This window comes from Notechis scutatus, chromosome 4, assembly GCF_049901735.1.
Source record: "Notechis scutatus isolate UNSWTSFEM ecotype Mainland chromosome 4, rNotScu1.2, whole genome shotgun sequence".
Lineage (NCBI taxonomy): Eukaryota > Metazoa > Chordata > Lepidosauria > Squamata > Elapidae > Notechis > Notechis scutatus.
In genome coordinates this window covers 45,895,256-45,922,389 of record NC_142012.1, presented here as the reverse complement: position 1 = coordinate 45,922,389, position 27,134 = coordinate 45,895,256, and the positions used below count along the sequence as shown (strand labels likewise).

Sequence of the window (27,134 nt, the reverse complement as noted above, 5' to 3'; positions counted from 1 at the left end):
TGTATTATTTAGTTACTTGAGTTTTTAGATGTCATCTTTCTGTCAATAGTGGTAATTGCTGTGAGTGAATGGATACATTTCCTTTCCTTTCTCCTTTGTTTATGAGTTTCATAGGCAATTAGCAAATAAATATTAATATAGTTCACCATCAAGCTATGTTTACATATTTATATAGGTATTCATCTATAAAAATAGATTATGAAATAATAAGGTAGAATCTGTATTGCATCTGAAAATATCCTCAAATTCTGTTTTTTTTTTTCCCCTGGAGTTTTCTGTCTCAATTGCTTGGGAAAAATATTTTTTTTCCTTGTCTTAGATATAGAACTACAACACTTGAGAATAGTATTTTAATACCGTTTCTTTAACTATTCCAGAACTGCTTGATTCATTGATATCCAGCTTCTAAACTGCGTATAGCAGTGGTCCCCAACCTTTTTGTACCAGGGACCAGTTTCAAGCACAAACACTTTTTCAAGGACCGGGGGAATCTGAGTTTGGTGGTTTGCTTGCAGACGTTTCATTACCTGACTAGGTAACATCTGATGTTGTTACCTAGTCAGGTAATAAAACGTCTGCCAGCAAACCACCAAGTTCAGGGAGCGCCTCGGCCCTGCCTCCCTTAGCCCTATCCCTCAGGTGTCTCCCTCCCTCCCTCAGGTGTCTGCCTCGTTCCTCTCTCAGTCGCTCTCTCGCTGCTCCACCAGCCCAGGAAGAAACTGCTTCAAAGAAGCCGGAGGTGTGTGGCTTTTCCTGTCGCCGCAGCTCCTCCGAGCGCCCGTTACCCCCACCCGCCCGCCCGCGCGGTTCAACCCAGTGCTCCGTTCTGCCTGCCTGCCTGCCTGCCTGCCTTCGTTTGGAGCAGCTTCGGCTGATAAAAAAGGCGAATAGTTATTATTCTCAGCCGAAGCTGCTCCGAAATGAAGAAGGCAGGCAGGCAGGCAGAACGGAGCACTGTGGATTGAACCGCGTGCGGGCGGGCGGGGTGGGGGTAAACGGGCGCTTCGGAGGAGCTGCGGCGACAGGAAAAGCCACCCCCCCGACTTCTTTGAAGGGGGCTGGTGGAGCAGCGAGAGAGAGACTGAGAGAGGAACGAGGCGGGAGGAACCCGAAGCTGCTGAGCCAGAGAGCAGGACAGGCTTCGGTTGCTTCCTCCCTCCCCTTCTTTCATTTGTGTCCTTGATCCCCGATCCCAGCAGGATTCACCGAAGGCAAAGAAAGCCGCCATTTTTTAAATTTTTTTTTCTTTGTGGCCCGGTACAGAGTGCTCCACGGACCGGTACTGGTCCGCGGCCCGGTGGTTGAGGACCCCTGGCGTATAGCATTTATGTTTGCATTTTTATCAAAACTTGTTATTTATTAATGAATGATGTATTTTAGTATCAGCTGGCTGTCAGGAATCCAACAAATCCACCCCCATTAAAATCATAAGTCTCTAGCCGCATCTCAGAGAAAAGAAAATTGATTTATTAGAAGTGGCCATGTTGGTGTTAGCTGGATGCAGCTGATACTAAAATACACCATTCATTTCCCCCTTGACCCTGGTCTTCCCCCCACTCCCTGGATGTGTATTCTCCAATGGAACACATCCATCCCCAAGAGTTATCAGTCATGCTCTCCAGTAATATTCTTGCACTCCCAACTTTGGGCTGCCAGGGTGATTATCTAGGCACTTAAGGAATGCACTGTTTTCCCCCACTCCCTTTTTCTGGCAGCTAAAAAGACCAAAGGAGTATCTTTTTAGTTGACATTATTAATGAATCACCTTTCAAGCCATATATCTCTATTGTAGGATACAATATTAAATATATATCTTCTGCATAGTAGTCAAATATAAAATAATAACCAGGGTTTATAAGTAGGACATGCTAGACCAATACTTGAATACAGCTCTGCTGTCTGGAATCCTCACTGTATATCAGACATTAATACAATTGAGCGAGTCCAGAAGTATTTCACAAGAAGAGTTCTACACTCCTTGTTTGCAACATAATACCCTGCCTACACCACCAGACTTGAGATTCTAGGCTTAGACAACCTTGAACTATGCTGGTTAAAATTGGACTTAAGCATAGTACATAAAATTATACATTACAATGTCTTACCAGTTAATGAATATTTCAGCTTTAACCACAACAACACAAGAGCACACAACAGATATAAACTTAATGTTAATCATTCCAAACTTGATTGCAGGAAGTACAATTTCAGCAACAGAGCGGTCAATGTCTGAAACTCACTACCCCCACTCCTTTACCCTCAAACTAACCACTATTGACCTCACCCCATTCCTTTTTTTCCCAATTTTTTTATTTCAATCTACATATAACAACAATACATTAACAGTGTGGCATCAATATATCATACATCACACATTGCATATATTCATATTAATTCATACTTCAATATTTATTTTCAACCTTACTCTCTCCAAATGCCTACCACCATATCAGTTAAACATACCTAGTAATTCCATTATTAAATTTTCTCCCTGTTTTCATTTTATTTTTTAAAAATTTTAAAAAAAATCTCATTTGGCAAGCAGTATGGTTCCAGGTTTTACATCTCAATATAAACATGACCATAACTACCTATTCATTTTATTTGTTTAATTTCATATTCATCATTATTAAATATTAAGCTTATCCAATCCCAATTCATGTTCTCTTATCCTATTTTACAATATTATCTAAAATTCTCATCTCAATTCTATGTTCATTTATTCAATTCCAAATCCTAATATATCTCCTTCCATTTTTCTTAGTATATTCTCATATCTTATTTTTCAATGTTATCTAAAATTCTCATCTCCTTTCTATTGTCATTTTCGATGTTATCTAAAATTCTCATCTCCTTTCTATTGTCATTTCTCATATTATTTTTTTCTGTCACATTTGTCATTTTATCAATTCTTATCTGTAAATATAATTGTCCCCTCTAGTTAATAATTCGAGCTAACCACCTTCATTCTTCCTTAATATCAGTCTCCCTATCTAGTATAAAACACAAATATATTTTTTTTCTCAGATTCCGCATTATGTTTTCTCTATAAATCATCAAAATGCTATTTTCAATATATTCTTATACATCCCAACACATTGCCTTACAGAATCCCCTTCCTTATCCCTTTTTTTTCCCACCCATTATCTCTCACTCTTTGAACAATGTACCTTCTTTTCATCCTTGTTTGTTTCCTGTTCCTCTTTATTTTCTGGTCTTTTCTCTTAATTCCCTTTCCCCCCATTTTTATTCCCCTCCTTTTTTCATTCCAGTTATTAAACCTTTCTCTCTCGCTCTTTTGATTTTTCTTTTGCACTTCCTTTTTCTGCTTTTTCCTTCCCTCTTTAACCATTTTCCGAACCATTCCCCCTTTTATCATCCCATCAGACCACAATTTTTTAATTCTAATTCCTTCCCCCCTGTTTAAATAATTGTTGTTCTTTTTGTTCTTCTGAGTTGGCTTCTTCTTTATTGAACTCCCCTCCTCTGGCTTATTATGTTCTTGTGTATGCTGAGTCACCATTTCTAATTTCTGTAGTACATAACTACACATTTCAAGTTTGATTTTTATCATGTCCCTTGTAACTTGCATATCCAATCTTATATCTTATGAGTCCAGTCTTATATCAACAAGTAGCTCCTCCATTATATCTTCTCCTTTTTTATTTTTCTTTCCTCTTCCTGAATAGCTGAAATCCTCTTCTTTAGTAGATATATTCAATCCCAGAGTCCAATATATTATTCAGACAATATCTTTTAAGTTTATTTTCAACAATTCATACTCTTGAGTCTTTATTCCAAATCCTCTAATTGGCCTTTCAACTGTTTCCCAAATTACTGACAATAATCAAGTTCCTTTTGTTTTCTTTCAAGTTCCAAAATTCTCAAAAAGTTCCAAAAGTCTCAAAAAGACCAGACACTTATTTTAAAACATACTAAAGTTTTCCTGTACCATCAGGTGGTGCTCTTGAGTCTTTTTCTTTTTAACTTTCTTTGTTGAATATAATATTTTTAATTAAATTCGCTAATTTCAATCATTAGCTATTCTTTTCAACACACTCAATTCCAGCATTTAGTTATGCCCTTTAAGTGCCCACAGTTCAATATCTGTCCAGTTTAATTTGTAAACCTTTGTTGTGTTAATGTATTTTCCCTTAAATTTCTCCTCCAAATTAGTCCAATAGAATAATTAAATCCAAATTTAAAAACCCATTTTCTTTCTCATTTCTCTGGTCACCGCTTCTACACACTTTCCTCCAAAATAGTCCTTTATTTTGATACCGGAGTACCTCAAAAGCGATGTCCTTTGCCTGGTTCACACTCTGTTCGCTACTTCTCTCTCCAGTACACAACTTAGCTTCCCGGAATGTTCTTCGTCTTCGTGGTGGCCATTTTAAGACCACCGCTGCAGCTTGCCTTTGGGAGGGATTTTCCTGTCAGGGAGGGGAGTTGCGGCTCCCCTCGACCCTCCAGGCAATTTCCCCCTTCTTCACCACCCCACCAGGATGGCTCCAGCAAGTGAACTCGTGCAAAACCGCGCACGATCGCAGATTCCGCACCGACACCGATAAGGAACAAACTGGAAGTCTCCAACCTCACCCCATTCCTAAGAGGTCTGTAAGGGGCATGCATAAGCACACAATCGTGCCTACCGTCCCTGTCCTATTGTCCCCAATTATTAGTTTCTATTTCATTTATTTCTACTTATGATTATTCTTATTTCTATTATATTGTAAGTGTTTGACTAAATAAATAAATAAGTTCTGCATAATTTGAATTTGGGTTCCCACATTAAAATTTTCCACAGAGTGGGCATCACAATGGAAAAGGTCTTGTTCTTAGATCACATGAAAATATTATTCCGGAGGGTACTGGCATAGGAGGCCTCAGCTAATAAACATAAAAGGCAGACTAATCAATATTATAGGATCTATATTGAATGATATTATGAATACTGTGGCTGTTTCATTATTTGCACTTACCTACAACACAATCATGCTTTGACCTCAGCAATTCCTATGATGTGCCATTATCATTTGCAGCCATCACTGAGATTTTTTTAATAGCAGACATAATATTGACATCAACATGGTTCTAGGCTTCCAACTAGGTAGATGGCAGGTCAGCAGATCCACAACTCTTTCATTTGAAGAAAAAAGAGGAGACAAATTTGCACTTGTTTGCCAAGTCTCTATATTCAGTCACTGCCTCTCTTGCCAAGCATGAAATCCTGTTCCTCAAAAGCTACCCAGCTTCAGTTATTCCTGCTTTCTTGGATAGAAATAATTATGCAGCCACAATTAGGTCTGTTTTTATCTCCATTGGGCCTATTCTGCCCTGAAGTCTTTCCATATGTTTTGTAGTTCTTAATTATTATGTTAATTATTTTAACTTGGGTGATACCCAAATGGGATGTGGAAGAAGGGATACATGCCAGCCAAGCGAAGCTTAAGCAGTTTCAGTGAGATCGTGCTGTAAAGCACTGGATAGCTGTGATGTATTGAAAAGTAATGGTAGCAAAACCAGAGAAGCAAACCAATCATTTTGGCAATGACTTAGAATAGATGCGGCCAAGGTGGAAAAGGAATTGACAAAGAAAACATCAAATATTTTGTCAGTGTTGTTTTATACTGACTCAGTGGTGAGTAAATAATACTTCAACTCAGTGATGAGAAAATTAGACATTTTTTCTGCTGTTGGCATCAGGGTAGATCTTTCAGTAGCTTCTATAAGGAGTCCTTGACTTAGGCAACCATTCAGTGACCATTCAAAGTTACACCACCACTGAAAAAAGTAACTTATGACCATTTTTTCACACGACTGTTACAGCATCCCCATGGTCATGTGGTCAAAATTTGGGTGCTTGGCAACTGGCATGTATATGACAGTTGCACTGACCTGAGTTTATGGGATCATTATTTCTAACCTTCCAGTCAGCTTCTGACAAGAAAAGTCAATGGGGGAAGACAGATTCACTTAGTGACCATATGATTCACTTAACTACAGTTATTTACTTAACAATTGTGACAAAAAAGGTCATGAAATAAGGCACAACTCACTTAACAACTGCCTTGCTTAGCAACAAAAATTTTGGGTTCAATTGTTGTCGTGTATTGAATTATGTAATGAATATGACATATGAATATGTCCTGTAATGAATTATGTCTCATAAATGTGAAACCAAAGTTTAAACTTATTTCCTAACTTTTATTTTGTTAATATTTTCAAACTGTTCAGATTACCGGAAATAAGAGTTGGTGCCAAAGTTTCTTAAAGGTGGTTAATGGATGTGTGTACTGTGGCGTGGAAACTTTGGGGAAAGAACTTTTCATGTACTTTGGAGAGAAAACCTTACGGTGAGAAAGATATATTCTTAACTTGCATAATTCAAAGGAATTATTGTGACTTACTGATCCCTAGAAAATTATTTTCTTCTTGCCCAGATACAAAGTAAACATTTGATCATACCAGCTATACTAAAGACTATGAACTTCATAAGTATGAACATGGCTTAGCATAAAGTTGTAGTTCTACAATAATCAATTAGATATTTCCTCCACCATTTTGTGGGTCATGAGCCAAACAAACCCATAGTATTTTAGACACCACTAAAACCATATGCGTATGTTTAAACTAAATAAATGTTTAGTTTAGCTGTCCCACGCTTAGATATTTATATGAATTAGCTTAAACCAAACAAACAATTTTTAGAGCTAAGATAAGCTTGACATTAAAAACACTTATATTCCATTTTTTATTTATGTCTCAAATTTACAGGGTCACTCATCTCACACAAAGTGACTTTTCAGACACATTCTTGCAGGCATGGTTTGTTGAATTACATGCCAATATTGAGGGTTCTTTAGTGTTTGGTACCTAATGGGCACATTCTTTTCCCTATTATCACTCCACTTTTTAAAAAAATCAGATCTCTTTTTAAAATTATTTCAAACATTACCTTAGTTCTTTATGTTTTCCTCAGTTACTAATACACAGTTGGGAAGACAGATCTTTTTTAGACTCTGACTTTATCATTTGTAAAGGGCTTTGATCAGTTTGGTGGAATGATTAACGCCTGCAGCTAGAAACCAGGAGGCCCTGAGTTCTAGTTCTGCCTTAGGCATGAAGCCAAGGCTTGGCCTGACCAATTTCTCACTAACAGGAAGAACACAAGAACAAACTACTTCTGACATCTTGCCAAGTACAGGAGTCCAGGCAGTTACTGGGACATTTTTTTTGAGAGAGAGAGGGAGGGAAGAAGAAAGGGAGGGTGAGAGAGAGAAAGAAAGAATGTAAAAAAAGGTGGTGGTGGTGGCAGTGGCATTGGGATGAAGGCCACATGAAATTAGGGAAACAATTATAGCATGCTATTAATCACAAGCAAGATAATTTATGAGTATCATTGTATTAGAGTAGTCATAAAGCTAGAAGTAGTTCTGAATAAAATATATTTTAAAATACATTTCTCTTCTAGGATCCACTTTGGCATGAATGGTTCTTTGCGTATAAATCCAGATGCAAGCCAAAACAGAAGTGTAGCACTAGCAGCCTTAGAAATACAATTTACTACTGATTTGATTTGTTTCTACGATGCAACTGTACAGCTTAGGTAAAGCAACATATGTTTTACTGGAATATCTTTCATGCAGGAAGGAAAATATTGCCATTCTAAGTCAACAATGGGGAGCTTGCTTAAATCTACTGAAAATATGCTTAATTCTAGTAGTTCACTTCATTTGCTTTATATAGATTGATAGTGACTAGATGGAAAAAGGAGGTTTTTAAAATCCCAGTGCATGTTTAAATTGTATATTTAATGACAAAAAAGCCACTCCCTTGATTCATACTTGGCAATCTCTATCATCAGTTACAATCCCCTTTTACTCATAAATGTTTGTATGTATTAAGCTCTAGTGTTGTATTCATAAAAAAGTTAGAGTAATTGATTTTTAAAACATGTTTGATTAAAAATGCACCTAAAAATCAGCCAGCAGAGATTTTGTTTAAGCTATTAATATTTAGCCTGAGTATTATAAAAATGAGCAGGTGGCAAACATTCTTTATAGATGCATGCCTTACTTCTGTCTCTCTCTAAATCCCCTATATGTTGATTAACTGCTAGCTCTTGATCATGTTTGTTAAGAAATCATTCCTACTGAGTTTTTTGCAAGCATACTTAGGAGTAAGTCCCATTCACTTATATCCTGTTATGTTTTATGGGGTTAATTATTTTTAATTTAACACAGCTTATATATTTACATATGACATGATTTCTGCTTTAGGCATTGTGGTTAATTGAAAACAAGAGCTAAGACTGATTTCTCTGTGGTTCCAACAAAGGAGAAAAAATAGGAAAGATGTGAGAATCCAAGATTCAAACAATCGTATTATTACTGACAAACCATTGTTTGTTGAATTATCTTTGAACTTAGATTTTCTGTGATTGAGAGATTGAGAAACCTAAGCCTTTGCTAAATCTTGTCCTCTGACTCATTTTTGGGTCCAGAAGGTAAAAGCTAAAACAACCAAAAAAATAATCATTCTCCTCCACTCCCTCCTATTTTAGTTCAAGCTCTAGTCTAGCTGTTTTCTCCTCAATTCAGGTTGGTTTTGACAATTTTAATTATTTGTACAATTTCCATACCTACTTCTGAATTCTTTAATGTTTTCATAAAACCACAGAGGGATGTTATCTGTCAGCTTGGGTTCTGCCAATGCTGAATGGCTGTAGCAATTTGTGCCCCTATTTCCAGGGACTTTCTTTAATCTTTAATTGGTTTATACTTCTCCACTTGGGCCTGGTATGAACCCCATGGAGTCATTTTGGATTCATAGTTCCAGCTTGATGTTGTGGCTTGAAGCACCACATATACTTATGTAATCTACCTGTTAAGATTCTTTAGACAGACACTTATTCCCTAGTCACCTCACAATGGGCTTTTGCAATGTGCTTTGCATAGATTGCCCATGAAGACCGCTTGGAAGCTACAGCTAGTCCAGAATGCAGTGCTGCAGGCAGTGATGGGTATATGTATATATATGGGTATTTGTTTTCTTAAGTTTTCACGGGTATTTATATGTATGGTATTCAGCTTTGTTTAGGTATTTTCCCACGTCATTATAGATGAACACTATACAGAAGCCTGATGATGGCAGATGAGATTCTGCTGAAATGTTGCTACAACTTTAAAAGCACAACTATAATGACGTGGGAAAATACCCGAACAAAGCTGAATACCATACATATATGGGTGTGTGTGTGTGTGTGTGTGTGTGTGTGTGTGTGTGTGTATGTATGTATATATATATATATATATATATATATATATATATATATATATATATATATATATATATATATATATATATATATATATATGGTTTGCTGGTTGGTATTTTCCGCATTGTAGTTCTTTAAAGAACTACAATGACGTGGAAAATACCCAACCAAGCCGAACACCATACATGAAGTACAAACTTAAGAAAACAAATATATATATATATATATATGGTGTTCGGCTTGGTTCGGGTATTTTCCCACGTCATTGTAGTTCTTTTAAAGTTGTAGCAACACCTGGGCACAAACAGATCCCCCCTGATACCTCCAGCTCAAACACATTCCAACCAGGCACCCAGATGAAACCCAGCTTCCTAACTAATGATAGCCTCCATTTACCCAAAGCCAAGCTGCACTAAAGACCTCCATTAAAGCAACACAATGCTGCCAGCCAATCAAGATACAAAAAGAGCCAAAAACAGACAGAAGATATTAGAGACACCAATCAAGCAGAACACAGCAAACTCCGAGACCAATAAACACAGACCAAGACTCCCAACCAATCAGGATGAAGAAAAACCATTCTGGCACAGCAATAGGCTGCCCCAAATTCAAATCTGAAACCACTGTAAAAGTCTGACTCACAGACGGACACAATACAGAAGCCTGATGATGGCAGATGAGATTCTGCTGAAACGTTGCTACAACTTTAAAAGAACTACAATGACGTGGGAAAATACCCGAACCAAGCCGAACACCATACATGTAAGTACCCGCGAAAACTTAAGAAAACAAATATATATATATATATATATATATATATATATATATATATATATATAGAGAGAGAGAGAGAGAGAGAGAGAGAGAGTTGTTAACCTAATCCTGTGTAGCTTTTTCTCCGATAATATCACTCTACTAACTAGAGCATATAAAAACATTTGCTAGACCAATACTTGAATACAGCTTATCAGTCTGGAACCCGCATTACATATCTGATATTAATACAATTGAGAAAGTCCAGAAATATTTTACGAGAAGGATCATCCACTCCTCTACTCGTAGCAGAATACCTTATGCCACCAGACTTGAAATTTTAGACCTAGACAACCTAGAACTATGCCGCCTTTGGTTCGATCTAGGTATAGTATATAAAATTATATATTGAAATGTCCTACCTATCAATTAATACTTCAGCATCAACCAAAACAATACAAGAGTACTAAATAGATACAAACTAAAGGTAAACCGCACCAAACTTGATGTGCAGGAAATACGACTTCAGCTACAGAGTGGTCAATGTCTGGAATACTCTACCTGACTCTGTGGTTTCTTCCCCAAACCCCAAAATCTGCAACATTAGACTGTCTACTATTGACCTCACCCCTTTCCTAAGAGGTCTGTAGGGGGCGTGCATAAACGCACCAATGTGCCTACCGTCCCTGTCCTATTGATTCTTTTTTTTCTTATTCGTATCCATTTCATGTATTTATAACCATGTTTATACTTATACTTGTTATCTAATAATTGTTTGACAAAATAAATAAATAATAAATAAATAAAAATAAATAAATAATAAATAAAAATAAATAAATAAAAAATAAAATAAAATAAATATAGTGTTATGCCCGTGTGGTGCAATTGAGCAACCACTATTTATGCCTGGCCAGTGAAGTCGGGCAGAGTAAGTATGCCTCAGATCCTTTAAAACAGAATCATTTATTAGCACTCAGGAAGTCTCCTTTTGGTGTTGCCTTCATGACCTCTGGAATGGCATCCATCCAAAGACCCATGCAGCCTGCAGGTATTATCTGATAACATTAAGAAAGTCAGTGAAAATTTGGCTGTTCTCTGAGACCATGTTAATTCCCATAGGATATTTTATTTTAGGCAGAGTTTGCCTTCTGGGAAGTTATGATCTGACAATCATTTTTATTTTTAATCCTACAGAAACACAGCTGACTGTAAAGAAAAAATTAGAATGCTGGGAGATTTAGATGTCTGCAGTTCAAAATTTAACTTTCGAAGAGCAGAAAGTGAGATTAAGAAGCAAAAGGGCCGTATGTTATGTAATGTATTGCTTGATCAGGCAATCCTACCCGGAGTGGGAAATATCATAAAGAATGAAGCACTTTATGACAGTGGTCTGCATCCAATTGTTAAAGTATGTAAAATATTTCTAGCTGCTTTCAGTTGTATTTTACATTTTAGTTAAGGTGATTTAGGTCTTGAGCTCCTAAAAGAAAATTGTAAAGTGCACAATGACTGTTCTGTTACATTGTAAATAAAAGGTTTCCATAAGGAATTAATTGAAACCTTTCTTTCCATGGATAATCCCAATAAGTCATTTATATTCAGAATCAAAATCATATGGTTGTTGACCAGTGATTACCAATTTCATAACAAAATGTTAAAATACAAAGAAATGTGAGTTATCATACAAAGGAAGTCAGTTATATGTTTTTTTTAAATTTTTATTGGTTTTTAAAAACAAACATAAACAAACAAAACATAAAAACATCAAGCTATCTTCCATATGTGTACATACAGTGTGCCGGTTGGTTTACAAATCGTTTTGTGCTTCCATTTCGTAGTCTTCAATTACAATTACATTGCATATGATCTCATATTTTCAATCAAAAATTAAATACCTTAGTATCATTATTAATCAATCATTTGACTATACTTTTATTCATTCATGTTTTACAAGATAATCATAATTTACTTAGTTTATTTTATAACAGTTCATATTATCATCCCAAATCTATCCTAAAATCATTTTGCAGATATAATTAGAAAGAACTACATCTATATATATTTATTATTTTCTAAAGGTCTACATATTTCATTACTGTATTTTATTGTCTAACTGTTGATAGAAAAGATCCCAAATTTTATAAAATTGTTTATCCTCTTGTTCTCTAATTTCAAATGTCAATCTACTCATTTCAGCACATTCCAATATTTTCTTAATAATTTCCTCCTGTGATGGTATTTTCTCATTTTTCCAGTTTTTAGCAAATACAATCCTAGCCGCTGTTAATACATTTACAATCAGGTATTTCAAGTCTTTGAAAAATATTTGGATGGAGAACAGAAGAAGGAAGTCAGTTATATTTTTCATAATCATGAGTCTATTGTGGATGTCTAGGTACCTATTGTATAGCTGCAAAAAATCTTCTATAAATGAAGCCTTAATCATATTAATACAGCAGTTCTATACATAGAGATTCAAAAATTAGTTTCATGTATAGGATTGTTGTATTAAAATCCAAGTAGGCTTATTATTGTCAGTGTTTCCTATATTGTTAAGTTAGGTTCATGTGTCATCTGGTCATCAAAATCTCTTTAATGAAATAAACTGTTATAAAGCAAAGAACCCTGACTTCACTGTACTTTTTAAAACCAATGTTTCAAATAACAGGTTTGTCAATTAACAGATAAGCAAATATGCCATTTGGTGAAAATGATTCGGGATTTCTCACTTCTCTTTTATAAGGTAGGTAAAAAAAAAAATTCTAAGAGTTGGGCAAAATGAAAAAAAAATGCAGCTTTAAAGTAACTGCTACTTAAAATTTTCAGTATTATTCCACCAATTGATAAGAAGATTTTTTGTACCTGGTATATTGTTCAATACAACCCTGTTTAATTTTTTTTAGGACATAGTGTTTAAAAATGTGTGAATTTATACATTAAAAAATAGTGAAAGTAGCCTTTTTGGAAATATGTCTTTGGATACCATCCTATGATGTAATATTCCAAATGTAATATTCCAAACCATCAAAGATTACTTTTCTGAAGTTTGCACTTCCAAATGAAGGATTCTAACCTAGTCTTAAATATGATGTTTTACGTTTGAATTTTTATTAGACCAGAGATATGTAATTTTTAAAAACGTTCACAGGCTGCACATGTTGTACTCTATTAAATTTAGTGATTGGAGAAATGCTACTTAACCCATGATCTCCTGGACAATGTTTAGAGGATTTTAATGCAGCTGAGAAATATCACTAGTAAACCTCTTCCCCCTGAAAGAGGAAAAGAAAAGAATAAATAATTTATTTATTTTGCCCAGTACACCTAAAAATAAACGTTTTTCAATTTATTTGTAAATTCTTTCCAGTTATTACAAGATAAATATTATTTTTGATACATAAATAATAATTGTCTGTTCCAGTGTCACAAAATGAAAATGGCAATAAATAAACACTATAGAGTGTATAAACGTCCCACTTGCCGCCAATGCAGTGGAAAGATCACAGTATGTCGATTAGGAGAGAACAACAGAATGACCTATTTCTGCTCACAGTGCCAGAACGACAAACCTCAGCCTGGGGATTTGAGGTAAGTTTTTACAAGTAGTTCACTCAGTGACTGTTCAAAGTTACAGTGGCACTGAAAAAAAATGACCGTTTTTCACAATTACCCTTCTTCTGGGTCCTACTAGGTGTATCTCCATCAACTATAAGTCTGGGGAATTCCACCACCAGCCCTGCGGTGAGGTCCAGGATCCCAGGTAGGGAAGCTGCCACGCAGCATGGAGGCTGGTATAGCAGCAGCAATCCCACCTGATCCCTTGAACCCAACCTGAGAAAAAGGGTCCCACAGCTGGGCACTTGTGGAACAGTGCCTCTGGAGGCTACTAGAGGTTCTCTGATAACAACAGCCACACCTCCTCCCCGGCCCTGAGGTCTAGATTGGTGCCATGCTCGATAACCCACTGGACACATTTCTACAAGGGGAACACCTCCCTTTGGGCCCAGCCAGGTCTCAGCTATACAAGCCAGATCAGCCTTCTTTTCGAGGATCAAATCGAGGATCTGACGTTTAAAAGCAACAGTCTAAGACAGGGCCACCACAGATTTTGCAACCTTCTGAAATGGGGAAACCAGATTCACTTAACTATGTTACTACCATGTTTCTCACAAAATAAGGCCGGGCCTTTTTTTTTTTTTTTTGACCCCCGAAAAAATGGCGGTGACAGCTTGGATTTTGACCTCAGCATTGGTGGGGCACTTCATATTGGGAGACCTTCTGCCACCATTGCTTTCCCTTCTCCCTGTGCTGCCGCAGAGTTTAGAGCAACACCGTGGCGTTTGGCGCAGCCACACACGGCCAGCCAGGGCTCCTCCCTGCAACCGGAGCCCAGCGGAGACACTCGGCTTCAGGTGCTCCTGTCACCGCTGCCAGGGCCGTGCCAGAGCCGTGTGGGCTGGGCAGAGCCGGGAAAGCGAGCCGCGGGTGCGCACCCGCCTGCCAAACGAAAGAGCCAGGCTAACCCGAGCTTGGCTTCCTTCCCAAGTCCCTCCAGCCCGAACCCGAAGGGGCCACCAGGAGAGGCCACCCAAGGCAGTGATAGCGTCCACCCATCCGTGGACAGGGAGGCAAGGTGACAGCCTGTGCCGCATCCTCCTCTGAGCTGAGCCCCGCCAAGTGAGCTGAGCCCCGCCAAGTGAGCAACATTTGGAGCTGCCGGCGCATTTGGAGATGCGTGGGGATGGGCTGGGCGAGGGGTGGAAAGGATGGGTGGCTTTGGCTCTCTCCGTCGCCTCGCCTCCCTGTCCGCGGATTTTATGCCTATAAAACATGCTGGGACTTCCTATTTGGGGAGGCTGTATTGTTGGAGAAACATGGTAATTTAACAACTGCAGTGATTCACTTGCCAACTGTGGCATGAAAGTTTGGAAAATGGGGTAAAACTTAACTGTCTTGCTTAGCAACAGAAATTTGGGGCTCAATTGAGGTCGTATGTCAAGGACTACCTTACTACCTTTAAAAGCATTTCACAATTTATCTCAGTACAATTTAATATTTGAATTTTAAGGGGATTTTTTTTCTCTCTCTTCCCATATTATTTAAGTTGTCTGTTTAACCAGTGAAATCATAGGAGCTTATATTGAACCATTACAACTGAATGGGATAGGAATGGAACAGAACAGAACAGAATAGAATCCTATATTGCTTACGTGTGATTGGACACACAAGGAATTTGTTTCCAGTGCATAATCTGTACAGAAGTAGACAATTCTCCATTTGCCAAGATAGAGCCATAAATATTCAACAATAATTTTGATAATGTATGTTTTTGATTTTTTTCCTTAAAGAAAATCAAGTGAGCTCTGAAGAATAACACTAGTCCTCTTCCTTTCACTGAATATCCAAGCTGGTGAACTTAGCAGAAGACCATTTTTCTTACAAATGGCCAAATTAAATATCGGGCAAAATCCAACTGATTTGTTGGGAAAGGCTCGTTGTTCAAGGCTATCAAAATCCTTCTGAACCTTGAGTCTTTCCCTCAGCCTTTCCCTTTTATAGTTATATAAGCCTTTATAAAAATGTTGACAGGCCCATGACAGAACTCAAGTACACTGCATAATTCTTTCCATATAGCACTGAACCATTCATTGAATATGGTTGTTCAACCAACTGAATCTATCTGGCAGTAAATTTCTCCTTCCTTCATCCCACAGCATACAGCCAAGAACAAATAGTTTAAGTGACTGGCCATTCAACAGGGAGCCTAGTTCTAGAGAAGTTGCTCAAAAGTCAGAAGAGGAGTGGGCCTGCATACTCTGTACTCTAATAAACAAGCCTTCTGTGAAAATATGTGATGCGTGCCTGACAACACGGCCCGAAGGTATGTTTTTGAGTCTGTTTGCGTCTCTATGTAATGTAACACCAATAACCTGATTATTTTTATTTTCACATGTAACATGTTTAATATGAATTAACACATTAGGATTTCAGTTCTACATTGTGATTGTGTTGTTTTATCTGATAGTTCAGTCTAAATCAGGAGTCGCCAGCCTTTTGGACCTCAGGGACCACCAAACTCATCATTTTAAATCCCGTGGACCAGAGACCCTGGGAAAATCCCCAAAAAAGTCTGCAGGAAAATTCCCACCCCAATTTCCTACAAATCGATCATTCTTTATTTGGGAGCGCAGGATACCATCTCCATCTCTGTTCTCAGGGGGAGGGGGAGAGAGAGAGAGACTTTTGGCTTAATGCAAGGAAAGCAGAAAGAAGCAGCAGAAGTCTTTCTTTCTCTCCCCCAAACTCCGCCAGAAATGAGTCTTTGTGAGACTTGTTGCGTTGGTGCAGCCTCTTAGAACAGGATGCAGTGTCCCAAAGACTCATTTCTGGTGGAGCTTGGGGGAGAGAAAGAAAGATCTTTGCTGCTTTCCTTGTGTGCAGCCAAAAACAGAAGAAGAAAGAAGCAAAAAGAAGCAGTCCGGTGGCCAGGCCAGGCGTGTGGGATGAGTGGGGCAAGTTTCCCCCCTCCACCTTTTTCCTCCTCCCCTCACTACCTCGTGTTGTTCGCAATGCAAGTGACACAAGCCTTGTGTTCCCTCGGGCCATGTGGGCGGCGCAGCCTTATATTCCCACACAGCCTGGATTAATTGCTTTGGGGAGGTGCTTTGAGGGTGACATTTCTCTGTGGACCACCAAAATTTTCTCATGGACCACCAGTGGTCCCCAGCCAACTGGTTGGCAACCACTGGTCTAAATCACATCAATGGACACATATATCATTCATTTTCTGTGTGTGCAGCTCCATATAATTTATTGTTGAGATATGGTGTTTCTTTTTGCTGCAAATGCTTTCTAATACGTATGTACTGCATTTTATATTTTTTATTACTACAAACTTGGTCCCAGTATTACTGCTATTCTACATGCCATTAGCAACATGAACTTCTTACTAATTTTAATTAACAATAAAACGGCAAATGTCTGCTTATGGATCTTGCATACAGGGGTATAATCCTGTTTCTTAAGGAAGAAAATTTAGAAGAAATTAACTTTGAAACAAACCATGATGGAGAAAAATAAGGTATCTTGAGCAGAGCCTTGTGCTTAAAATCTGAATTATAAACCCAGACACTAGTCACTTTAGGGAACAATTGTTTGTGTTAAAATGGAATGTTCTTTTTGTAACTCAAATCTATACTTTCACAGCTGTTCTATGATCCTCTGCTGAATGAATTATTCACTTGAACCTTTTGTACTTTTTGTGTGTCTCAGCACTTTCTGAATTGCCAAACCAAATGTTTAATACATTTGAAAAGGAATACATTTGCAGGAAGGGAGAAAATATTTCCTTTTATAGCTAGAAGGGCCATAACTGTATTTCACTTTATTGATATTTCTGGGATACTGGAGTCTGCGCACTGAGAAGTCTTTAATCCTAGCAATAAAATATTTGAGATTTTAAATTCAAATCCATAAAATGCTTAAGATTCTGGAGCACTGAGATTCTGAAGCATTGAGATTCTGAGTGGAGATAAGTTCAGACTGCCTTTGCCATTTGTAGTATATCCCACTCTCTTTGCAATAGCTATGTCCAATATTGCCTTCCACTACCTGGGGCAGTATTCAGCAGTAGTCTTAAGCTTCTAATCTTCAAAGCACAGTCCTTTTTTTTACTCTGATTTTGCTTCAGCTACTTACTTCTATGAGTTTTCTCCATTTGCTTTTTTTTTAGTTCTCTTTCCAAAGTTTTAAATGCCAAGTCATTTTCTTTAAGATCTTTTGTTTAAAACATGTTGCCCTTTTTACTTGTGTATTTTCAATTTAAATCTTTCCAGCTTTTTCTTACTACTATAGGTGACTTTCTGCCTTAGTAGTGCTGAAATAGTCTGTGGCCTTGAGAAGACTGCCTCTAATGATGAATGCTGTTGGGAAAGCATTTGATAAGGAATAACTTTGGGTTTGTGGTCATCAGTCCATTACAAATTCTTCATCAGAAATATCTGCCAAGAAGCCCCTAAGTTAATTAAAAAAATTGAAAATTATAAATAGGAAGTTGGCATGTGTGTAGCATAAGCAATCTTTCATGCTTATCTTAAAGAACAACTCTTGAGCGTGTACTGTATTGGCATTTTTTGAATATAATAGTGGCTAATCAAAAACAGGTCATGTTAGATGGCATGGGTAATGCACACCTGTGAAATGGAAAAGTTCTTTGGAAGTGCTATGGGCACACTTGATGTACTTGTCAATACTTCTTTCAAAGAAGGTGTATCTTTTCCTGGGCATGCAAAGCAGCCATATAGTCCCATGGAAATATGTGTTGGAGATAAGGAGACGTTAAGGAAATGATCTCAGGGTACAATGATTTTCTCCTTTCCTGTTTCTGCCTTCTTTAACTCAAACATGTATTTTTCCATGTCTACAAAATAAAGCTGCTGTGGAGGCAGAAAAAAAAATGCAGATTATTTCAAAGTGGTGTTTACGAATATGGCAGGTGCAAGCCAAACACCTAAGTATTTTTTCTGCTCTGGATTCATGCCCCTAGATAACATGAAGAATTGGGAAACCATCATGAGGAATGGCTTCACTGTTTGCCTTTGAACACAAAAAGGTGTTTGTGAATAGTAGGTGTCTGATGAATAGGCTACCTTATGACATATCTCAATATTCTAAATGTGCCCCAGCAGCCCACTTAATTATCCCTGATTTAAGCTATTGCATAATTAACAATGTCATATGTTATTACTGGTAAAATTATTAAATTAAAATTATTTTATAGAATCCATTGTTCAAAAATATAGTAAAAATGCTCCTGGATTACATATGTAATGCTTAAAGATATTATAGAAGGAATTCACAACTGAATTTATAAAATCCAAAGATTGGCATGAGAAAAAATGCTGATATAGTCTTTCTGTAGTCAATGCAGTGTTGGGCCTAAGAGCCTGAAGGACTTATCCATTCTGTATTTGTATCAGCTGCAAAGTATGTTCTTGATTAACTTTTCTTAGTTGATTCTTTAGCTAGCCTCGGGAATCTGAAGATTTTAGTCCCTTCAGAAAACTAAATTCATCAATTAAATTATCCCCTGGAATTTATGTGCCCAGCAGTTGATCTAGAAGCTGAAGCAAACACTGTGCAACAAAGGCACTACAGCTGAGGGCTTTGGAACAAAATAACAATAATGGTCTTTTCATTCTTACATGTTAGTTGTCATCGGAAGACTTCTTTACAGTGTTTCAATAAGGCAACTTTACCCCCTTCCCCACCTCCCAAATAGCATTCAGTATTTTGGGGATTATTGCGTGTCAAACGCTGTGCTCAGTGCTTATAATTAATACCATCTTATCTTTATACTTATAAATAGTTCTCTTGCTTTGCCTTCTTCTTAATTGGTTAGCAGTTGTTAAAATCAGCTTTGCACAAAAAAGACCAAAAAAAAACCACAACCTATCATCAAGATTAATATCATTTCTCATGTCTTCAGTTCAAGTAATATCTATTGGAATGTTCATGACCATAATAGCGGAGTGCTCTTCTGAGACTCATTGTACTACTTTAATGCATATCTTTATATAAATGGGAATAAGCATTTCTATGCAGAGTTATGATTATAACTATTTCTGTATTGCTACAGTAGATTACTTGAACTATCAAGATCATAAATTGAAGCACTATGTAGCGTATTATTGCTGGAGTTACACAATTTAGGGAGACATGGAAACAGTTGATTCATTGATATTAACCAGGATATTTTTATCTATTTCAACTTTTTAAAAAATAGGAAAAAATGGAGGTTTAACAACAGATAATAGCTCCTTAGTCAAATATCCATATAACAACTTCGAAAAATCAAGAATGGAAATTAAGATAAATAGGAAGACAGCATTTGGGACAGCAACTCTAGTATTGACAGATTTTGCTAGTAAAGACGTTCTACTGAAACGTAACAGAAGTGAAAGTCGAACTCCAGATGGAGGCTCTCTGCATGATCCTTCAAGAAACAATTTTAATAGTACCAACCACTATGAAGGAAATTCATCAATACCTTTTCCCCGTCAATGTAATTCTTTAAAGCCAGCATCAAAGAAACAGAAAATTGATTGTTCAACTTCATCCGTTGGAAGCCTTACTGAGAAATTTGTAAACAGGTTTGTTAATTTCAACTACATATTGAGGGGTAAAACTGTTTATATGAAAAACTGTTTGTTTGTATTATATTTTTGCTTTGAAATGTGCAATGTTACTTATATTTTGGCAGATACCAGTTCATGAAACAATTTTGTCTGCAGCTGTGTCCTAAAGTGCTATAGGCTTGTGGCCAAGGCAACTTATTAGATCCAAAGAAATGGTTTGAAATGGTTCTTTGCCAGGTGCAGAAAGTTTAAAGCATATACAGTATATATCTGGGATGTACTTGTAGAATGGAAACATTTGAAAAATACTTGAAGTCTGCAGTCTCCAATCACTTAATAAAAAAGCAGCAAAGGAGAGCAGAGTTGGTAGACATAATGGAAGGATGAATAGGAGTTGCAGCCTCACTTCTGTCTTAAAATGTAGAATAGTTCTGGCAAACTGATAGGAAATGCTGCACAAGAACCCTTGGAATAAAATAGTATTTTTAAAATGCGTTTCTATAACTTGTTTAACAAAGTGAAATTTTCAGGCTTCCAATAATAACCACTCTCATATGGCATAATAATTTTTTGTATCTGCTTACTGTTGGCCAGCAGCCTTATTTAAGGTAATTTGGTCCCTCTTGGACAAAGAGAAACTAGAGGAACCTCTACATAGCTCCATAGAGGAATATTTTAGACAGCTGGTGGATCTGTTCACAGCTGGGCTCCAGCTGTGCAATTTCCCCTCAGATTCCTGAATGTCAAGGAAAGCAGGAACATTTTACACAGGCAACATCAATAGAATTCTTGTCATTCATTATGCAAAGTTGAGTATCTGAGTGAAGAGAGCCAGCATTGCTTGCACTGTTGTAGCTTTCATAAGATATCTAAAGAAGGTTCCAAATTCCTTCCCAAGTTGTACAGTATAAAATTTGCTCATGTTTTGGTTCAATAGTGTTTACATGGAGTACAAAGAGGTTGCTTCTGAAATACTATCTGGTTAGGTATGCTGACCTTTAGATCTTGTACAGAACATTAGGTTAGGATTAGAGTATGATTTCTGAGTATGATCATTTTTAATCTGTGATTTGTGTCCATTTCTTGTGAAGTCTCACTGACCTATCTGGCCATATGTAAACGGCAGAAGGACGATGTTGCCAGGTAGCATAAATCATGTTGGGGAAATGGACAGATGATTCAGTCCTTAATGGTATCATTGCAGATGAGAGATGAGAGAATGCCAAATTCAGCTGTGTAATATGAGCTTCAGTTTCCTAAGAATAATGAAAGATACTGAATGAAAGAGATATTGTAGAAAAAAATAATTGTACTTTACACTACTACAATTAATAGGGGCAGTCTTATAAGAGATAGCTGTTAGTTGCCATACTATAATGATGGGGGGCTGTATTTTATTGCATTTGTTAACAGTATATACTGTAGGCCTGCTAATGGCATATACAGTATATAGGCTGTGTTCAAAAAGCTTCCTCCAAGCTTGGTCCAGAGGGGAAACTATATAAAAAGCCATCGGGTCGCAGTAATAATGGGGAGAAATGCTGCTTACATATTAATGAACCCTAGAGTGGAATTACCTTAATGCCTTTTGAGCTTGACTAGTAGCATATTTGCCAAAAACCCTGGCTGCTGCAAACCTAAGAAACAAGAAGCAATGTAACCTTGTTTAAACATTAACAGTCAAGCAGATGCCCTTGTGCATTGTAAACAGACACCATCCAGCTATGCTGGTGATGCTAACATCAGAGGAGAGCAAAGCTTTCCTATCACCTTCATAAAATACATTTTTCTGTTCTCCCAGTCAGACTTCTTCCTCTCTGGTATATGATGGGGATCATTAAAGTAGCTTTGATCAAAGAGCATGGAAAATTGTCTTGAAGCAGACAAGTAGATAGATATCCCCATGGTCTGGTCGAAGACACGTGTAATAACTTTCCAGAGGGGAAGAATATAATTGGAAGGAATTGGTTTTCTGGTACATCTTGCTGTTGTCAATTCAGGATGCCTTTTAAACTACATGAAAGTACAAAATTTATGCTAGCTATGCCAGAATGGTACAGTTTACTTATTTTAAAAAGCAGCAAGATAACTTTTTAAAAATTTGCTGCTTCCACTTCATTTCAATAGAATGGGTTTTTGACATGGAGCCCTTCCATTTCATTTTAAAGAGAAAGTAAAGCAGATAAAATTGCTAAGTGCTCTGTTTGATCAGATGTATCATTGAAGCAGAAGAGTTTATATGGGCTTTGGAGCTGTGGTATTGAGACAGAAGATGCTGGTTTTGCTGTAACTAATCTCCTTAACTTTATGCAGGTTTTTATCTTGTTACCTGTCATTACAGAGCACCTCCAGATAATATGACAGATGGCTCTTGCACATTAAATGCTGGCAGACCTCGCTGCAGTAAACACAGTCGCTTCTGTGTTCTTCGCATCGTGAGGAAGGACGGAGAAAACAAGGGCAGGCAATTTTATGCTTGTCCTTTGCCAAGAGAAGCCCGGTGTAACTATTTTGAAGTATGTGAGATTGTATAGTACCATAGATCCTTGAAAAAGATAAATTGGTTTCTCAAACAACGGTGATTACTTATGGATTTCACTCATTCTTTAATTTTAGCATAGTGGGAAATGAATTGCTGTGATGATAGCTTTATCTAAAGAGGTTCTCAGTTCATTTTGGGAAGAATAAATGGATTCTTTGGTCTGTACAAAATTATTTTTTGTATCAAACAGTGAGACTGTTAGGCTTTGAGTTAGTTGTTTACACTAAGGTTAAAAAGAACACTGTTCTTTATAACAATATTGTATTGTTTTATTAATTATTCCATTTCTATCTTGGATTTCTTTCTTACTGATGTACCTCCCCAGCTGTATTTATAAAGGGACTTTGGAAAAGTCTTTTCCATATTCTTTTAAAAATAATTGAAGTTCTAAAAACAAGTGACTTTGTGACTTTATTTTATTGATGCATACTACCCTCTAAGCAAACTTAACTTTCTTTCTTACCTAGCTAGTTTATTCTGAATATTTCCTCAAAATCTTGTTGCTATGTTTTCTTCCTACTTTTAAGGTGCTTTTTAGATTACTGTTGTCAGGTAGTAACTTAACAATAGTATAGTAAGCAAAGACAAGGAGGAAAAGAAAATTTCAGCATTAGCCAAACACTATGAGTACATTTACCATAATCAAAATGATTCAAACTCAGTGTGAGTGATTCAAACTCATATGTTCATACTTCCTTTAATCTTTTATAAGCTAGAAGGAATAACACTGTTAGGCAACATAAAGCAAGAACCTTCAAAGGAGACACAATTCTAGTGTAAGAATGCTTAATCAAGTGTGCAAAGATTCTAGGGCAAAATTAATGTAATAAAACAGCACAACTGAATCCGAGTTCATATTTTCTCAAATGACCTTGACAACATAAAATGAGTACTGATGTTTTTCTTGTATTTGTTCTCTTCCGCTCAGCTTTGATAATAGATTCTGTTCCACCATATGGTAACTAATGCAATGCAGTGTCATTTTGACCTTCAGATTTTCCAAGGGAGAAAGACATTAGAGCTTGGGGAAGTAAGATCTATTGCTCTGAAGCCATAAGCTATCAAGAGTTTTACTTGGATAAATTAAATCTGTGTTTCCTCCAAAAGTCAGATAAGACTTTTTACAACTGTCCTCCCACAAAGTCAAACAAGTAAGAGTTCAGGTAGTGGAGAAAGTTGCTTGGCTTGATTATTGTTAGTCACCACCTACCTTGCAGAATTAATGGGGAGTTTGTTGCTTCCCATCTAAAACAGGAATTTGGCTTCAGCATCTGGTGTTAACAGAAAATGATTTCTCTCTGCAGTGGGCAGACCTGCATTTTCCTTTCTGCAATCATGGGAATCGCTGCATTATGAGGACAGTGCTGAAGATTGGCCCTAATAATGGAAAGCATTTCTTTGTGTGTCCTCTTGGGAAGGATAAACAGTGTGACTTCTTTCAATGGGCTGAAAATGGCCTAGGAATGAAGATTATCCCAGGATGCTGAGCTATTCATCTGCACTGGACTATCTGGTGTTAATCTTCTCAAACTGTGTGTGCTATACTGCTCTTCTGTAGGAGATATTTTAGGAGGGTTATGATCAAATGGCATTTTGTGATTACAAATCCATTTGTGTTATATATTTGAAAGTTCCTTCTCATACCCTTCTTTGTATTTCTGCTATTTTCTGTTCATTATTTGTTGCATTTTATCTAATACTAGAAAATTTCAGACTTAATATCTGAACAATAGGTAGTCTTTTTCTTATCTTAGTTGTTCCCTCATGCACACGTTACACACACATAAACTTGGATATCATTGTTTGTTCATGCCACTTGCTCTTCAATGTTTTTTCTTCTGTCTTTATATAAAATTTTTATTTCAATGCATTTAATATGAATAGATTGTATTACATCTTTTAATCAGTTATGAAAGATTAATATTTTCAATAAAATATCTCAAACAATGTTTGTTTGTTCTTAAAAATAAATAGCATGAGATTGTTGTCAGAACAGAAAAATAGTTTAGATCATTTATTTACATAGCCGCCCATGCCACAGTTGTGATTGTGTGGTATACAGAAGTTTACACAGAAAAAAACCAGCAATTTCATATGCAACATAAACACCCTGAGAACTAATCAGAAATAACAGTAATACTAGTATAACATACATTCTGAGTCTAAAAATCAACTCATTTTCAAACAGTGTACACCAAAGTTGGGAAAAACCCACCAAAAGGCCTAGTTTAACCTTCTGATCAAAATATCTGAAGGAACATCCATATCTTTAATATCATATGAAAGCCCAAATGTTTGGGGGCTACCCAGATTCTGGGAGGGCTGTGATGCATCAGTGGGTGAATTTATGCTGATGGGGTTCTTATAAAACCAATTTGAAAATAATAGACATTAATATGTGACATTAAAAATAAATCAGAATCTGTACTAAAAATAATACAATTGAAATCCATTTTAGATGATGTCAATTCAAATCCGATTTTAAGCACATTTAACTTGGTGCATAATTAGAAAATAACCCCCTCATTCTTTTATAAAAATGTTTTGTGTGCTTCCTTTGCAAATAAAACTGATAAGACATTGTGGTCTGGTTCATTGTTTGTATGGTGACTAATCGTTTAATATTCTGTATAGAGATGCAAAATTCATTGTTCAAAGATGGATTATTCTGAATTATTCTCAGTGAGTTTTACATGCAACTATTGTGATGCCATATTATATCTAACTCTGGAATATCTTACTTTTTTGTAACTGATCAAGAAGGGATGAAATGTGATTTTCAAGTTTTAATTTCTTTGATCTACTTCTCTGCAGTTTGTTAGCGTGAACTTCTTTTGCCATAATTAAACTGCAGGTAATCCTTAAGACTGCTTGTTTATTGTTGAAGCTACGACTGCAGGAAAAGATTTTTTGAACCATTTTTGAAGTTATATCTATTGTATCACCCCCATGGTCACGTGATTACAATTTGGGTGCTTGGCAACTGGCTCACATATACAATGGTTGCAGTCTCACAGAAATGGGATCATGATTTGAGACCTTCCCAGAGTGCTTCCAACATGTCGTCAACTGGAGAAGCCAGATTTGCTTAAATACTGTGATGATTTGCTTTAACAATCATGGTAAAAATGGTCATAAAGACAGGTCTGGTCACTTGATGATGCTTAATAATTGTATTGCTTAGCAACTGAAATTCTGGTGCAACTGTGATTTGTTGAAAAATTACAACTTTAATTTTTCATTGTAAGCTCACTTCAATGCTTACAGCACTTAATGGGTTAAAATTCTGGGATATCCTTGAAGTGTTATGCCTACATTCACTGTTTTAAGTGCATTTTTATGCAGCCTGAATCAAGATTCAAGATGTTCTAAGCAATCCTAAGCATACTGCTCTTAAAATCGGTGACAGGGCTTTTACCAAAAAAATAAAATAAATCTGCATGTTTCACTATCAATTACATGTGTTTTGCTTAAAAAGAATTTGTTTTCACAATTTCTTTTACAGGACAAGAACTTCAGTGAATTTCCCAAGTTAAAGTGTGATGTTCTCATGCTGTTACAATGTGGTCATGTGCTGTATATGAATGCCTATCTTTGAACAATAATACCTTTAGCTTCCTGGAATCTTACATTTCAATCAACTCCCGTGGGAACTCTTCCTGTGTATTTCTTTAGACAAGAAGCATGTCAGCAGAAAGCAGTGATGGAAAGACGTATAACAGGAAACAATAACTAGGAATTGCTCTCTGCACCATCTCGAACAGAAAACAATCTGAAGAGAATTTTGACATTCTTAGATATCCTGAAAATTAGAAATATGGAATCTTATTTTGCAAAGAAAAACTAATTTGCAAAACCGCAAGCCCTGTTTTGAATTACATTAAATATATATCCAGTAAAGGAGAGAAGAAAGCTTTGGGGAAGCTTTACCCTCTGTGTATTTATTTTTCTTATAATTTGTGCTAAAGATTTTGGTTATAGAATCAAAAGATTCATTTTGTAACTTTAGTAAAATGAAGATAACGCTGAAGATTATTATGCTGATAGGCAGTCAATTACAACATACATTTCTGTTTTCAAAAGCCTCTATACAATACTGATAGTGTGTTTCTATGTACAGGTTGTCCTTGTTTTATCAGTCACAATTGGGACTGGCAAGTTGTTAAGTGAAATGGCCACTAAGTGAAACCCTCACTGCACTTATGATCCTATTTCAGCTTTCCTTTGCTTTACAGATCTGCAAAAGCTGTAAATATGATGACTGGCTGTAAAGTTACTTCAGACCATTGCTGAATGAGGACTACCTGTATAAGATTGCTCATTCGATATCTTCAGGACCACTTTCTTCAATCAGAACTCATCCATTTAGCACAGGGGTGAGGAACTATGGCCCTTGTGGACTTCAACTCTCAGAATTCGTGAG

The 27,134-nt window shown here is 36.7% G+C and overlaps 1 protein-coding gene across 1 annotated transcript in view; it reads left to right on the top strand.

Moving 5' to 3' along the window:
- NEIL3 (nei like DNA glycosylase 3) overlaps positions 1 to 25,286 on the top strand; it is a 28,468-nt gene extending 3,182 nt beyond the window's left edge. Inside the window, exons 2-10 of the mRNA XM_087963294.1 lie at positions 6,238 to 6,356; positions 7,475 to 7,609; positions 11,228 to 11,441; positions 12,702 to 12,776; positions 13,455 to 13,621; positions 15,748 to 15,914; positions 19,818 to 20,184; positions 22,511 to 22,685; positions 24,016 to 25,286. Of these exons, the coding sequence (XP_087819420.1) occupies positions 6,238 to 6,356; positions 7,475 to 7,609; positions 11,228 to 11,441; positions 12,702 to 12,776; positions 13,455 to 13,621; positions 15,748 to 15,914; positions 19,818 to 20,184; positions 22,511 to 22,685; positions 24,016 to 24,198 (1,602 nt within the window). The 3' untranslated portion in view covers positions 24,199 to 25,286. The remainder of the gene's footprint in view (positions 1 to 6,237; positions 6,357 to 7,474; positions 7,610 to 11,227; positions 11,442 to 12,701; positions 12,777 to 13,454; positions 13,622 to 15,747; positions 15,915 to 19,817; positions 20,185 to 22,510; positions 22,686 to 24,015) is intronic.
- Positions 25,287 to 27,134: the final 1,848 nt, after the last annotated feature.